The following is a 14384-nucleotide window of genomic DNA, read 5'->3' as shown; positions in this document are numbered from 1 at the left end:
TGAGGATATGGTCCCCCTTCATCTTCTGTCCCTCTCCTCGCTGGCTTCCCGACCCTCTTCCTCGTTTTATTACTTCGCTTTTATTGTATATTTTGTTTTTTCCGATAATTTACGTTCATGCAGTAATTTGATTGTGGTAAATATAGAGACAAGAAGCTGTTTTTGTATGTCTATTAGGATGCATTTATTGACAGAAAACGTAACATTTAGATCATAGACACAAATATTTTCATTGTTAGTTCAATGTGTCTTTTTGTTGTGTGGATGTTTTTTATCACAGTAGCTCAGAAAAATCCATGATGTCTTTTTCATCATGCATATATTGTTTCTATAAATTGCACATGGTTTCCAATTATTTCTGGGAATTATTATTTCATCTCAGAAATCCACCTATACTGATAAATTATCGGAAGAATACACACAACAAAATCTCTTTTCTTTTGTCTATCGGTAGTATGCTATGAAATTTAATCAGGTAGCTACGGTACCTCGATATAAAGGTAATCAATCTGAAATTTCAAATGTTAAATAGGTTTACTTCTCATTCTGCACTTCTCACGAATAAACTAATATTTTTTGGAAAAAGTAAGGTAAAATAAAAAAGAATTCCAATAAATAGCACGCTCCACATCTACCCCTCTACAGTCTGTAGTCTGCCCCTCTGTACCGTTGAAGACAAGGGACGAGCGGTGTTATGACGAGTGAGCCTGAGGTGGCCTGCCGCCGCCTGCCTGTCACCAAACGCATAAACACTGGTACCTCCTCAACACACACCGCCAGCACACAACGCAAGGAAATACTTTGTAAGATGAGGACAGTAGAGTTGAAAACACCACCTGTGTATTATTCTGAATAATATTCCGTCTCCTGGTCTTATTGCGAGTGTTTCCTTTCATTCTTTGGCAAATAATTTTAGATACACATAAAACGTAAATTTAAGTTGGGAGAGAATACCCCCGTCCCCAGCCAACTTCCCCATCTGGGTTAGGTAAGATGAGAGATAATGTTAGGTTAGGGACACTGTCCCAATATAGACGTCCCTCCAGCTCTCGTTTCCCGGCTCCCCCTTCGCAGCTCTTTCATGCAGTTGATTTGACGTCACATATATGAAGTCACACCTTTGGTCAACAACTCACATGCACACACGCTCCTCCTATTCCCTTATTCGTTATCATATTTTCGCTTCCCTTATTCGTTATCATTCTCATTCTCGTTTCCTTTTATTTCCTTATTCGTTATCATTCTCATTCCCGTTTCTTTTTATTCCCTTATTCATTATCCTCTTCCCATATTCATTATCGAGTTTCTGTCCGTTGTTTTATTACCATTTCCTCCTGTTTCCATATTCATTACCATATTCTCATTCCCTTTTCCTCCTATTCCCTTATTCATTATCATTCTCATCATCATTTCTTCTGATTCCCTTTTTCGTTATCCTCTTCTCCTATTTGTTATCCATTTTTCTTTCCATCTGCTGTTTTATTATCATTTCCTCCTATTCCCATATTCATTATATTTTCATTCCCATTTCTTCCTATTCCTCTATTTATTATCCATTTTTCTTTCTATATTGTTTTATCCCCATTTCTTCCATTTATTATCCATTTTCTTTCTATGTCATGTTTTATTTCCATTTCCTCCATTTATTATTCATTTTTCTTTTTATCTTCTGTTTCAATCCCATTCCCTCCATATATTATTATCTCTTCTCTCTCTTTCCCTTGTTGACCAATAGCAAGGCTGCATTTATGTGATGTCAAATCAGCTACGTGAAAGAGCTATGAAGGGAGAGCCGGGAAACAAGAACAGCTGGAGGGATATTTATATTAGGACAGTGCCAGGTTAGGTAATGCTAAGCAAATTACATAACATAACATAACATAACATAAATAATAGGATAACAAAGGGCCACCAGGGCCCATCTAGGTTATCCTGTATCAGTCGCACAGTGACTTCGTCATCAGTACTTAAAGTGTCCTTAAGTGTGGGTCCAGGGAGGCGGTGGTATAGTGGATACGGTGGTGAGCGTGGGATCGGGCAGACGTCCACGCGTAGGTTCAAATCCCACCACGTACAGCCTTAAAACACTTTGCCATTTGTCGAGTGGTTTAAAGTTACCTACATATCACCATGATACCCAGGTTCTAGGTGGTTACACTAAAGATGAGCTTGGGTGGTGATATGGGCCCTAATATGGGTACCACTATAAATAAAATTGCCTGCGCCACTAATGGGCGGAAGCTAAACAGCGCTTCCCATACACTCTTCAAGTGTGCCTACAGGCGCTATAGGCCTTACCGTAAAAAAAAAAAGAAAAAAGGGGTGGGGGAGTGAATGCTTCAATTTGGCTAGGTAATGTTTTCTGTAAGTTTATTGCGACAAAAGTAATATTATCTAATCTAATCTATCTGGAAGCCTTTGCTCTCCTTCTAAGGGAGATTTTCCCCTACCTTATATTAAAATTAGACAAGTATTAGGTCTGGGAAAGGACTAAATAATTAACCATCTTTTGAGTTAACTATATTATGTATACATTAAACTTACAGATGAGTATACCATAGTGGTAGACTGAAAGACAAAGGAACACAAGCAGCAGCAAAGGCTATTATTCTAATCTTAATGAGCAGATACAAGATTTTGAGATAGAGATATCTGGAGAAAAAGATAAATTTCTGTAGTTTTGTTTTACCAAACTGAATTATCTTTCTTCTTTTCAGACTATGTTGGTTTTAATAGCAGGGACAGTATTGGTGTTGGTGGCGTTGGTGGCTCGCTTGGTTTACGTTTTATATGACATACACCAAGGTAAACCTTTAGTCCTGCCTCAACACAAGACAGTGAAGACATTGGTGGTCCTTGGATCAGGAGGCCACACAGTGGAGATGCTCAAGATGGTAGCTGCCCTTGACCCAGTGAAGTACAGTCCCAGAATGTATGTGGTAGCAGATACTGATGAGATTAGCCACAAAAAGCTACTAGAAGTTGAGAAGGACTTCAAGGTTTGTCTCCTTTGTATTGTATTAGTACATATTTATTTTTTATGCTTTACAGTATATTTCTGTCATATTCTCAAATATTCACTTTACATTTTTGTTATTCAGTTCTAAATTTGAATTATTGAAATGGAAACCTATCTCTTCCATAAGAATATGTCTAAGTCTGAAATGATATTAGCTAGTAAATTATGATTACCATTATTAAGGGCTTCATTTCTGCATTGGCTTAGTGACTTATTCAGCTTCCTTGTTTACTGCACGTTTCTCACTACTACTAGGTATCATGTTCTAAGGTAATACACTATCATCCCTTACTAAATGTGAATTTACTCAACATAAATTCACACCTAACTGTAAAAACTGGGAAAGTATTAAGAAATAAATGCTCAGTACTGCATTAATTCACCATTGTGCAATTTGCCTCTGCTGGATCCCGACATGTTATATTTTTCTTTACCTGCAGTGATTTTGCCTGAACATAATTCTAACATATTGTAATTGATATTAGTATCAGAGGGATAGTGTTGACCTCCAGACTTCTTGACCACTTGTCATTCAACACTTTACTGATCCATTGCCCATTGAGTCTAATGGGTAACTCTCTCTCTCTCTCTCTCTCTCTCTCTCTCTCTCTCTCTCTCTCTCTCTCTCTCTCTCTCTCTCTCTCTCTCTCTCTCTCTCTCTCTCTCTCTCTCTCTCTCTCTCTCTCTCTCTCTCTCTCTCTCTCTCTTGGATCTTATCAAATGAGTAGCTCTTCATTTAAACACTCCTCTTACAGTAAGTTTTACACTATCCCTAGTCTTGTGTACACAGACTACGTATAAAAGGAATTGAAGTTTATTACTATTGTCATCATTTTGGTCCAGGTAGCTTTTTTTTGTAACAGCTGGTGGACTTCCCTTCACAGGATGAGGGCCACTATATGGTAGAGGTGGTTCCTCGGACTCGAGAAGTAGGGCAATCATGGATCACTTCTGCCTTCACTACTTTGCATGCCCTCATATCCAGCCTCTTGGTTTTGGTCCGCCACCGCCCACTCCTCATCCTATCAAATGGTCCAGGAACTTGTGTGCCTCTGTGTGGTGGAGCAGTGATGCTGCGTGTGCTTGGGGTGTGTCCAAGTCGGATAGTGTTTGTGGAAAGCCTGTGCCGAGTGCATTCCCTCTCCCTCTCTGGTTGGCTTCTTTATCCATTAAGTGACCATTTTCTTGTTCAGTGGCCCCAGTTAACTGAAAGCCATCCAAGAGCTCGCTGCTTGGGTCGCCTGGTGTGACTACTGTATACCAGTCCAATAACTACACTTATTCATTCATCCCATCCATCATCCAAACCTGACATACGCTCATAACTGTATCATATCACAAATGTTTTACATCAAGAAAATGTATTTTATGTACTCTTTTGTGAAGCATTAAAGAAAATCTTATTGATTACTATACATGATATTATGATCCTTTGTTCCTTTGGACAGGTTTGATTAGTGGGCTGTCTGGTTTATTTTATCCCATTCTGTGTCGTAAACAGCTTGGTGTGCTTACTTTTTTATCTTCTTCACTATCACACTAACATACTAAAGCTAGTAATTATAATGACAAATGATTCAAACCTCTTATATTTTCCTTTATCCTTTGCCTTCTATATATTATTTTCTCAAAGCATTTATTTGATTTTTTTTAATAATGCCCTTTTTGAAATAATAAGATTATCTTTCACTTTGTTTTATATTCTACTGTAGCTGGTTCTTCCTCTTTTGCATGTAATTCTTTCAATAGAATGTTCTCTCTCTCTCTCTCTCTCTCTCTCTCTCTCTCTCTCTCTCTCTCTCTCTCTCTCTCTCTCTCTCTCTCTCTCTCTCTCTCTCTCATGTGTTTGTCATATTAAGCATTTACTTTAAGAAAATTTTCTAGGTTAGGAAATGCATACTACAAATTACTGAAATAAAAAAGGAATAATACCTCTCAGCTGCAGAAACCTGTGATATATACTGTACTGCGGCGTCCACAATATGATTATATATAATATTAACTAGAAAGTCTTTTATTTACTGAGGGCACTATAATTAAACTGAAGCACAGTTCCCAGAATCAAACTGAGCCTGGCAAATACAAGGAATCCTAGACTAACTGCTTCAAACATGTTAATGACTTAGCTGGGCACAATAACCAATAAATCAATTACAATTATTGCTGATAATCAGTAATGGATAACCAGCGGTGAATTTACTTCCTGATAATGAAATAATAAATTGATGAATCCAAAATTTCAATACTGTTGATAGCAATGATAACATTTCAAATAAAAATAATTGCTAAATTCTAATCTTGATTTTTATATCTTAGAAAACTTGGGAAAATCCTAGAAAAATTTCAAATTCAATGTTTATCCTGTCTCTTAACTAATGAAAAGTCAAAGTGCACCTCGTCCAAGAATGATTAACTAATTCTATTTATGTTTGTTTCCCTGGGAAGAGAAACCTATAGTGCAAAAAAACTATGGTACTGAAAAAATAATGTGTGATAAAAAAGTTATCTATCTATCTATCTATCTAATATATATATGTATGTATGTATATATATATATATATATATATATATATATATATATATATATATATATATATATATATATATATATATATATATATATATTATCTGTGTCTTAAATTACCAACGCTCCGCCCTGCGTCATTATCTTTACATAGTAAAGTATTGTGATACGAAAAACTGGAACTAGATTTTCATCCTTTTCATTACAAGTTTTCTTTCAACTTTTGATTCTCTGACATATACTGAAAAAAAACTTTATAGCCATACTCTTCTCCCTCGGGCATTATAAAATTTTTGGCATAATTTTCAATAAGTATATATGTTTTTGCTTTATATATATATATATATATATATATATATATATATATATATATATATATATATATATATATAGAGAGAGAGAGAGAGAGAGAGAGAGAGAGAGAGAGAGAGAGAGCAAAAAAATATATATACTTATTGAAAATTATGCCAAAAATTTTATAATGCCCGAGGGAGAAGAGTATGGCTACAAAGGTTTTTTTTTTTCAGTATATGTCAAAGAATCAAAAGTTGAAAGAAAACTTGTAATGAAAAGAATGAAAATCTAGTTCCAGTTTTTCGTATCTCAATACTATGTAAAGATAATGACGCAGGGCGGAGCGTTGGTAATTTAAGACACAGATAATATGTGATGACTGCAGAGGAATGGGTATATGTAGCATGTGGTCGTTTATCTGATCCAACTATCTCAGAAATAAGGCATATTATGCCCGGTCTTCAGAAAGAGAGAGGTGTTACGACTCATTCGTGCTTTCTCCATAAACCGTAATGGTATAGACCCTCAAATGCGGACCCTCAGTCATGTTTTACGTTGTGGTAAAGTAGCTGTCTAAGTAACCACTGATAAATAAAGGTACGCTAAAAAAGAATATATATATATATATATATATATATATATATATATATATATATATATATATATATATATATATATATATATATATATATATTGTACGTGTATTATCATTGTTACTTCAACTATTATGCATTATGGTAACCATATTGTCCTTTATTAGTACTGAATCAAACTTTGTTCTTTGTATTACTTGCATATGCATTATATGTTGTAGTTTAATATAACTCTTCTTGCTTATGTCAAAATAATTATCACTGCAAGCTAACCACATTAAAGCGAGTAAACGAATTGGTCGCTTGTCACCGAGTCTACATTCATGACGGCAACTACGCCCCGTGTCTTCCTCAGTAATGGTCACTTTTGCTGCCCAAACCCATTTATTTTACTGAACTGAGTTGCTTCTTTTGCAAATGAATATGAATAATGGTTAATAAATAACAATGAATATTGACAGTCTAATGTTAGCTACCAAGTAGCAGCTGTCAATAACGACGCAGCGGAAACGAGTCGATCTCACCCATTTCAGTAGTGTACCGATAATGATATCGGGACGTGGGTACTGTACATCCTTATCTATGGTACGATGAGAATGCTAGTCAAGTACAACATTAATGTTAGTGTGTACCGATATCGTGACCCATGATAACCATAGAGAATCAACAAGACCATTAGAGGTCAGGCTTGTCCTGTCCAGCTCCTGTGCACCGCATAGCAACGCGGGTCACATGTTCCCCGGAAGTCTAATGGCCAGGATGCCTCTCTCAAATTGCGCAGTGGTGGTGAGCAAGTGGTAGTGCCAGAGGTAGGGTCTGGGTTCTCTGTTCACGGTGAGGCCAGTGTTCGCCAAGCACCACAGAGAGGAGTGGCTACCCGCGGCGCCAGCTTCACACATGAGCAGGTAACTTCTCGCGCCACTACCTCGCAGACCCTCATTTAAAACCTGTCATTGTACAAGCTTTCTTGTTCTCCTTTATTGTGAAAGAAATAATATTGTTTGCAACCTATTCTGTGGCGTCACAGCATATGATTGCTATAGATGCCAATGAAAGGTTGAAAAATAGTGTGCCAGTCCCCCGTGGCCTTGGTCAATGTACTACCTTGTCTCTATGCCACGAGACTAAAAGGGTGAGAGACCTTCAGACTTTCAGGGTTAGTTCTTAATCTAAGTAATGAAGTTGTTATTTTTTTATGGAGTTGACTATTTCTCTGTTTACTTCGATGGTATAATGACTACTGTTGTACGGTAGGATGGAAGTTTGATGAAGATATGGAGGAGAACCAAAACAGGGCAATCAAAGATAGACATTTAAGTAAAGGAAGGATTTTTTGAAGGTCACTTGAGTTGCAGTGACCTTTCCATAACCTATATTCGTGACCAGCTACTCGTATTGATCACATGATTCCACGAAGACTTACGTGGATAGTAGTAACAAATGAATAAGTAAGCTTGTATTGACCAAGGAAGTATTCAATAAATAATGAGAGAGAAATGGAAGCGAGTCCAAAGTATTGAAGCAAAAAGAAAGAAATTAGAGAACTGCATACATGTAAAAAAAAATAGGTTCAGAGAGAGAGAGAGAGAGAGAGAGAATAAGATGGACCCAAGAATGAAAAGTGACGGTGAAAAGGACGGAGTGGCGATAAAGTTAAAAGAATTACTTAGGTATAAGTATTAGAAGTAATTACTGAGGAGGAAGAGAGACAGAAGTCAGAGCTATTGGGAACTATACGCAGGGATAAAGATAATAATGTAGTGGTGGTGAATACTGGTCGTGGAATCCTGACCGATGCATGTGCATTACAACCTGTCTCACCTCAAAACGCGAAAATAGGCAGGTGGTCCGATGTGTGTGTGTAATTCACCTTGGTCGTCTGCTGGTCACCCAGCCAGTCTTCCCCATTACGGAGCGAGCTCAGAGCTCATAGACCGATCTTCGGGTAGGACTGAGACCACATCAACACATAACACACCAGGAAAGCGAGGCCACAACCCCTCGAGTTACATCCCGTACCTATTTACTGCTAGGTGAACAGGGGCCACACATTAAGAGGCTTGCCTATTTGCCTCGCCGCTTACCGGGACTCGAATCCGGCCCTCTCGATTGTGAGTCGAGCGTGCTACCCACTACACTACGCGGTGTGTGTGTGTGTGTGTGTGTGTGTGTGTGTGTGTGTGTGTGTAATTCACCACGGTCGTCTGCTGGTCACCCAGCCAGCCTTTCCCATTACGGAGCTAGCTCAGAGCTCATAGACCGATCTTCGGGTAGAACTAAGACCATAACACACTCCACACACCGGGACAGCTAGGCCACAACCCCTCGAGTTACATCCCATACCTACTTACTGCTAGGTGAATAGGGGCTACACATTAAGAGGTGTAACCTTTTGCCTCTACGCTCCCGGGACTCGAACTCGAGCCTTCTCGGTTGTGAGCCGAGTGTGCTAATCACTACACTACGCGATGTGTGTGTATGCGTGTTTCGTCCTATATCAGCATTAACATACTTTCTCTCCAGGTTTTCAGCAAGAGTAGACTAAGTTGAAGTAGCGCATTTATGAACAGTGTGAATATCTGATACTTATCTTCTGTGCTACCTCTCCATCTTTAAAGAGAGACTAATTCCGTTTTTGAGTGCACATGTATCAGGTCGTTCACGCGACATCGTTCTCGTTCGTTGCCCTTTTGTCAGACACGTGAACATTCTTAATACACGTGGCTGTTCAGGAAACTCACAAAGGCGTTGAAAATATGTCTACCTATATTTAGAAGCGATATTCTGGCAAGGATATTTCTCTGCCAGCCAAAACTGTTGCCCTGCGAAAACAGTTTTTTTTATCATTAGGATTTGCAAGCATCTGTCCAACACGAGCAACAAACAGAGACAAGAACGCCCTCATCCTGGCGACAGTGCATCCTCCCGTCGTCAGGAAGTTATTCATGAGGCGCTGGGATGTGGCGCTGTGTTGCTTGTCAGCCTTCCGGGATCTTGCTTTGCTTGGTCTTAGTTTGGGGAATGATAGTTGATTTTCGTGCTGAGTCCACAACAAGGCAGAGGATCATCGAGGTGGTGGTCGTCCTCCTGCAAGCATGCAATACTCACGAAGGTTGTTATATCACATCTTGATGGTCACACATAAGTTTTGAAGGTCACACATAAGTTTTCACTTCTTTTTTGGGAGGCAGAATCTCTCTCTCTCTCTCTCTCTCTCTCTCTCTCTCTCTCTCTCTCTCTCTCTCTCTCTCTCTCTCTCTCTCAACACTGCATATTTCGTTGGCACAGACTATTACTAAGAATATTTTAGATGACAATGAGGCCCTCATGAGTGACATTTGGTCAAATATAGATATATTCTGTTGTTCTTCGATAGGTAAGCTTTCGAAAAGATACCTTATTTTCACCGTTCTAATGTTCAAGATCAAAATATAATTATAAGTGTCTCATAAATAGTGTTATGCTGAGCTGTATTACACTCTCCCTCATGCTTTTTGCTTTCATTCCTCTTTAAAGCGAACAATTACTTTTTGTTTTATGTTTTTAAAAGCTTATAACGTACTAGTTTTATAATTTACAAGCAATATGTATAACTTCCCAGCTTCCCCATTAGTTAGTTACTTCTTCTATCAGACATGACTACCACACTTAAGACTTTACACGTTACACTTGTTGAATAACGTACACTTGACCAAACTGCAATAATGACAGCATGGCCTCAGTGCCAGGTCCGGTCTGGGGTTTTAATCTAGTCGTACAGTCCCTTCACTGTAGCGTGCCTGCCAGAGCCTTAGCTGCTCATAGTCCAGCTTTTATTGGTGAATTATATAAGTGAATATTTTTTTTAGATATACAGAAAATATACATATTTCTATTAGGAGTCAATGTTTCCATTTAAATAAGAGTGTGATAGTGGGCACAGTATTCATGTATTCATGGAGGCAGTTGATAGGTTGAATTGTATATTTCATACATTTGTCTACTAACTTAAATTTGGATGAATACACGCACACACAAACACACACACACACACACACACACACACCCAGTAGCTCAGTGGTTAGAGCGCTGGCTTCACAAGCCAGAGGGCCGGGGTTCGATTCCCCGGCTGGGTGGAGATATTTGGGTGTGTCTCCTTTCACGTGTAGCCCCTGTTCACCTAGCAGTGAGTAGGTACGGGATGTAAATCGAGGAGTTGTGACCTTGTTGTCCCGGTGTGTGTGTGTGTGCCTGGTCTCAGGCCTATCCGAAGATCGAAAATAATGTACATACATACAACATATTGTAAAATAAGGAAATAAATAGCATCAATTTAAAGTTGCTGCACGATATGGTAGCTCCTGATCTTGCATTTTCATTTATTCGCTTACCTATTGATTATCTGCCCGAATAAAATCTCAGCAATTCCGGATCGAACTGACCTACCAAGCAAAGAAGGACTATAAATGCTGATAAAATCGGGAGAGTTTTCTCATACCTATAAAATGTCGCTACTGAGAAGCGAGAGGAATGATTATAGGACTCAAAATCCTACTGTTCGAAGAGTTCAGCTTAGAAATTAAATTAAACCGGACTGTTTCTGTGACTGTCATTACAGATAAATGTTTGTTGATTTATAAAACCTAAATATACTATTATTTGTGCATGTTGATAACACTATAAAAGATGTACTACCTATACCTTAGGCAATATCAAAATTTTGTCACAGGGTTCGTCCTTTCGTTCAGATTTAGTCAGAAAATACAAGATGTTCTCTCTACCCATTAGATTAGATTAAACATGGTTTTTTTTTTTTCTTTTTAAGTAAAGACTATATATATATATATATATATATATATATATATATATATATATATATATATATATATATATATATATATATATATATATATATATATATAAGAAATTGATGTAAAGGTAACCTAAAGACTCCCTTGGTAAGAAGTGATCAGACGCTGTTTAAGCATGAAATGATATGCATTAATGAATTTTCTCTCATGTAATTTTCTTATAATTTTGTAATTATTGTAATTATTGTGCTATTAATTCGTCAACTTTTAATGAATCATATAAACAAGGATAGACAAGTATCTGTTAAGCATCTCATCTTTGAGTACAAGTAAAGGTCGGTTGAGGTCGGTTCACACTGGCCACGTACCCAGCATCGCTAATAAAACCATGAACGACCGCTTCAAACTAGTGTGCAATCCTTGCAGTTGCTTGTGCCTCTATTAAGAAAAAGAAGGCGGCACACACTGGAGTCGTTCTTAGCTCATGAGAAAGGGGAAGAGATTTTGATATAAGCATGGTGAGGCAGCTGAATTCAGAATGTCTCCAAACCTTGAGCGGATTTATGGATTCGCTAGGACACTCAAAAATTTTAGCACAAAACTGGAGTACATCAAGACAGCAGTTTGCTGGTTGCCCGTGCCTGTTTTTGCGACCATTCGCCGAAATTTGGCCAGTCTGATCTGGGTTTTAGGCTTCGGTTAGACATTGATATTCACATATATAAAATTGATATATTTGATTATACTTGAGTTATTTTATATTGTACGTTTTATATTTATACATCCTAGTAAAATAGTTTAAAAGAAGCACACGTGTACAATATGCACACTAAAAGACATCACTACTACCCCCAGTGAATGTCTCTGTCCCCACTGAACGAAACTTTGAAAACTGTGACAACACCTCGTATAGGCGACTATACATGTATCAGAATTAATACACATATCTATGTAACTTTACGCGTATCCAAAAATGGCATCCCAGTTTTCCTCTGAAGGACAAACATGACCGGAACCACCACAAGCAAGTCAGAGAGGACCCGTATCATCACCCTGAGGCAAACAGGAGTGAAAATCAAAGAGATTGTTGCTCATATTGGTCTCCACATGGCAACTGTTCTCCGTGTCCTAGTTGCCAGTAGAGGAATGAGCCGCCTGAGTGAAGATGGTGTTACCCCACTCCAAATCGTGCATTCAAGCTGTCATTGATGCCCATGGTAACCATATCAAGAATTAGATGTTAATAAAGGAATGAATGTAGTAAATTTTCTTTTCATTATCCATCATATTTTCCATGCCTGTTGTAATTATTTGGGTTGGCGTTGGTGTGGCTCACAATTTCAACCGCCGACACTATACATGTATCAGAATTAATATACTTGTCTATGTAACTTTACGCATATCCTAAAATGGCATAGATTTAAAGTAAGGAACGGCAGCTGTTTCTCTCTCTCTCTCTCTCTCTCTCTCTCTCTCTCTCTCTCTCTCTCTCTCTCTCTCTCATGGGGAACGGCAGCTTTTTTAATTTGTTTTTCCTCCTAATGGTGGATGCATCACTTACTAAAGCATAAGCCTTCTTGTTTCCTATGAGAAGAGGACGCATAGTGCTCAGCAGACAAGCAATTGGATGAACTCACAAGAGTGCATTGCTGCATGAAGTGTCAAGGCTTAATCTTATTCTTCTCCTCGAAGTGAACTCTAACACATTTATGATTAATATTTCTTATTTCACTCTCGTTTTGAAGTGTAGATGATGCACCTGTGTAATCTAAATTATGGAAAGTAATAGTTTTGATAAAATAAAGCAGCTTGAAATGCCCTCAGGATAAAGAAGCATTGATTAAGGGTTGTGGTCAGAGATTACCAGTGTTGTGGATCAATGGTAAGCTCACAACACCTCTTGCATAAATTTTCTTGCACCGCGACATGCTTGCTCTTCTCGTCTTCAAGAAGTACGAGTATTCTGCTAGAAGTGCACAGGGCAAGGGCAGGGCCCAAGTGTTAGGCAAGTGTTTCGGTAATAATCGGTCTTAGCTCCCTCATACATGTTATTTATGGCCGGTTTAAAAGGCTCACGAGTTTAAATTACATCGTACCATAAACTAAGATTATATTGTAACGCTTACTTTATTGGAAAAGAACACACTCTCTCTCTCTCTCTCTCTCTCTCTCTCTCTCTCTCTCTCTCTCTCTCTCTCTCTCTCTCTCTCTCTCTCTCTCTCTCTCTCTTATTCTACTTGCAGTCTCACTAATTTACTACCGATGCCACATCTAACTTGTGTGGTTTACGTGTATAGTTTCCGCCCCTCCTATTTCAAAAGCTACGCCATGATATTCCCGACACTACTGAGTCTTTGAAACCCTCCCATTATTTACAAAAATGCTGCATTCCTGATTCATATTTCTTATCCTTTTGATCATACTATAATTAAATAAAACACAACACACACACACACACACACACACACACACACACACACACACACACACACACACACACACACACACACACTGTGGCAAGAGGTTCGTAAGGAATAAAGCATCGTAATATTGTAGACGTTGTCAGCGACTTTGTCAGTTATATATTTGTTTCATTATTAACTTGATAAACACTGTTAGGGTACTCTTCAATGTGTTAGGATAGATCATAGTATTAATTGTTTTCTTGGCATATGCTACATAACCATTACAGATTGTGCTCCAGCTATCACTAAGCTCCACCCAAACGAGATGGTACGTAAGCTAGAGATCTTTCCACCGCAGATACGCTGATAGATCGGAAATGTACTGCCTTTACCTTTGCAGTTATTGATCCAGTGAACATGCAAGTTTATAATGACTAGCTTTATGCCTCGAGTTCTCCTGTAGAATGTTTGGTTCTTTTTTATGCCTTCAGGATCTGTACCAAGCAGGCTATACATACTGGCAGGCAAATGAGGGTAGTAGGTTATACACACATCACCAAACAGTGAAGCTCCATGGGCGCCGCAAAAACACGTGTTGCTTAGATTATAAGGATGTAGATATCTTTATGGGCAACATAATGAAAAATTCAAATAAAACACCTGAATCCTGACTATTGTAAAGAGTTGCGAAGTTTGCTACTTAGTCTTCACCTTTACAGCTATCAGTGATTCAAGTAAGGCAGGTGCATTGTTGCACTG

At 38.3% G+C, this 14384-nt stretch overlaps 2 protein-coding genes across 5 annotated transcripts in view; both read left to right on the top strand.

Annotated features, from left to right (window-relative positions):
- Nucleotides 1-644: 644 nt before the first annotated feature.
- On the top strand, nucleotides 645-4430 carry LOC123505431 (UDP-N-acetylglucosamine transferase subunit ALG14 homolog). Of its 3 annotated transcripts, none has more exons than XM_045256704.1 (3): nucleotides 645-803; nucleotides 2718-2999; nucleotides 3904-4430. In XM_045256704.1, the coding sequence occupies exons 2-3, from the start codon at nucleotides 2721-2723 to the stop codon at nucleotides 4267-4269; spliced, it is 645 nt and encodes a 214-aa protein (XP_045112639.1). In that variant the 5' UTR covers nucleotides 645-803; nucleotides 2718-2720; the 3' UTR covers nucleotides 4270-4430. The 3 variants fall into 3 exon arrangements, with proteins under 3 accessions (XP_045112639.1, XP_045112641.1, XP_045112642.1); XM_045256706.1 differs by having other exon boundaries at nucleotides 657-755; XM_045256707.1 differs by lacking the exon at nucleotides 645-803 and adding an exon at nucleotides 2331-2601.
- A 2766-nt stretch (nucleotides 4431-7196) lies between these two features.
- The window catches only part of LOC123505536 (facilitated trehalose transporter Tret1-like), a 34141-nt gene continuing 26953 nt past the window's right edge, over nucleotides 7197-14384 (top strand). The window contains exon 1 of one of the 2 annotated variants that reach the window (XM_045256967.1): nucleotides 7197-7335. The gene's annotated coding sequence lies outside the window, so the exon portion shown is untranslated. The remainder of the gene's footprint in view (nucleotides 7336-14384) is intronic. The other variant, XM_045256966.1, reaches the window with a different exon arrangement.

This window comes from Portunus trituberculatus, chromosome 18 (assembly GCF_017591435.1).
Source record: "Portunus trituberculatus isolate SZX2019 chromosome 18, ASM1759143v1, whole genome shotgun sequence".
Taxonomy (NCBI): domain Eukaryota; kingdom Metazoa; phylum Arthropoda; class Malacostraca; order Decapoda; family Portunidae; genus Portunus; species Portunus trituberculatus.
Note: the sequence above shows the minus strand (reverse complement) of the source record. Positions and strands in the feature narration are given on the sequence as shown.

Bases quoted from the DNA above. Each gene is read 5' to 3' on its own strand.
- LOC123505431 (XM_045256704.1), top strand. From the start codon at position 2,721: ATGTTGGTTTTAATAGCAGGGACAGTATTGGTGTTGGTGGCGTTGGTG. The intron at 3,000-3,903 runs GTTTGTCTCCTT...TTCCCTTCACAG, and splicing joins AAGTTGAGAAGGACTTCAAG to GATGAGGGCCACTATATGGT.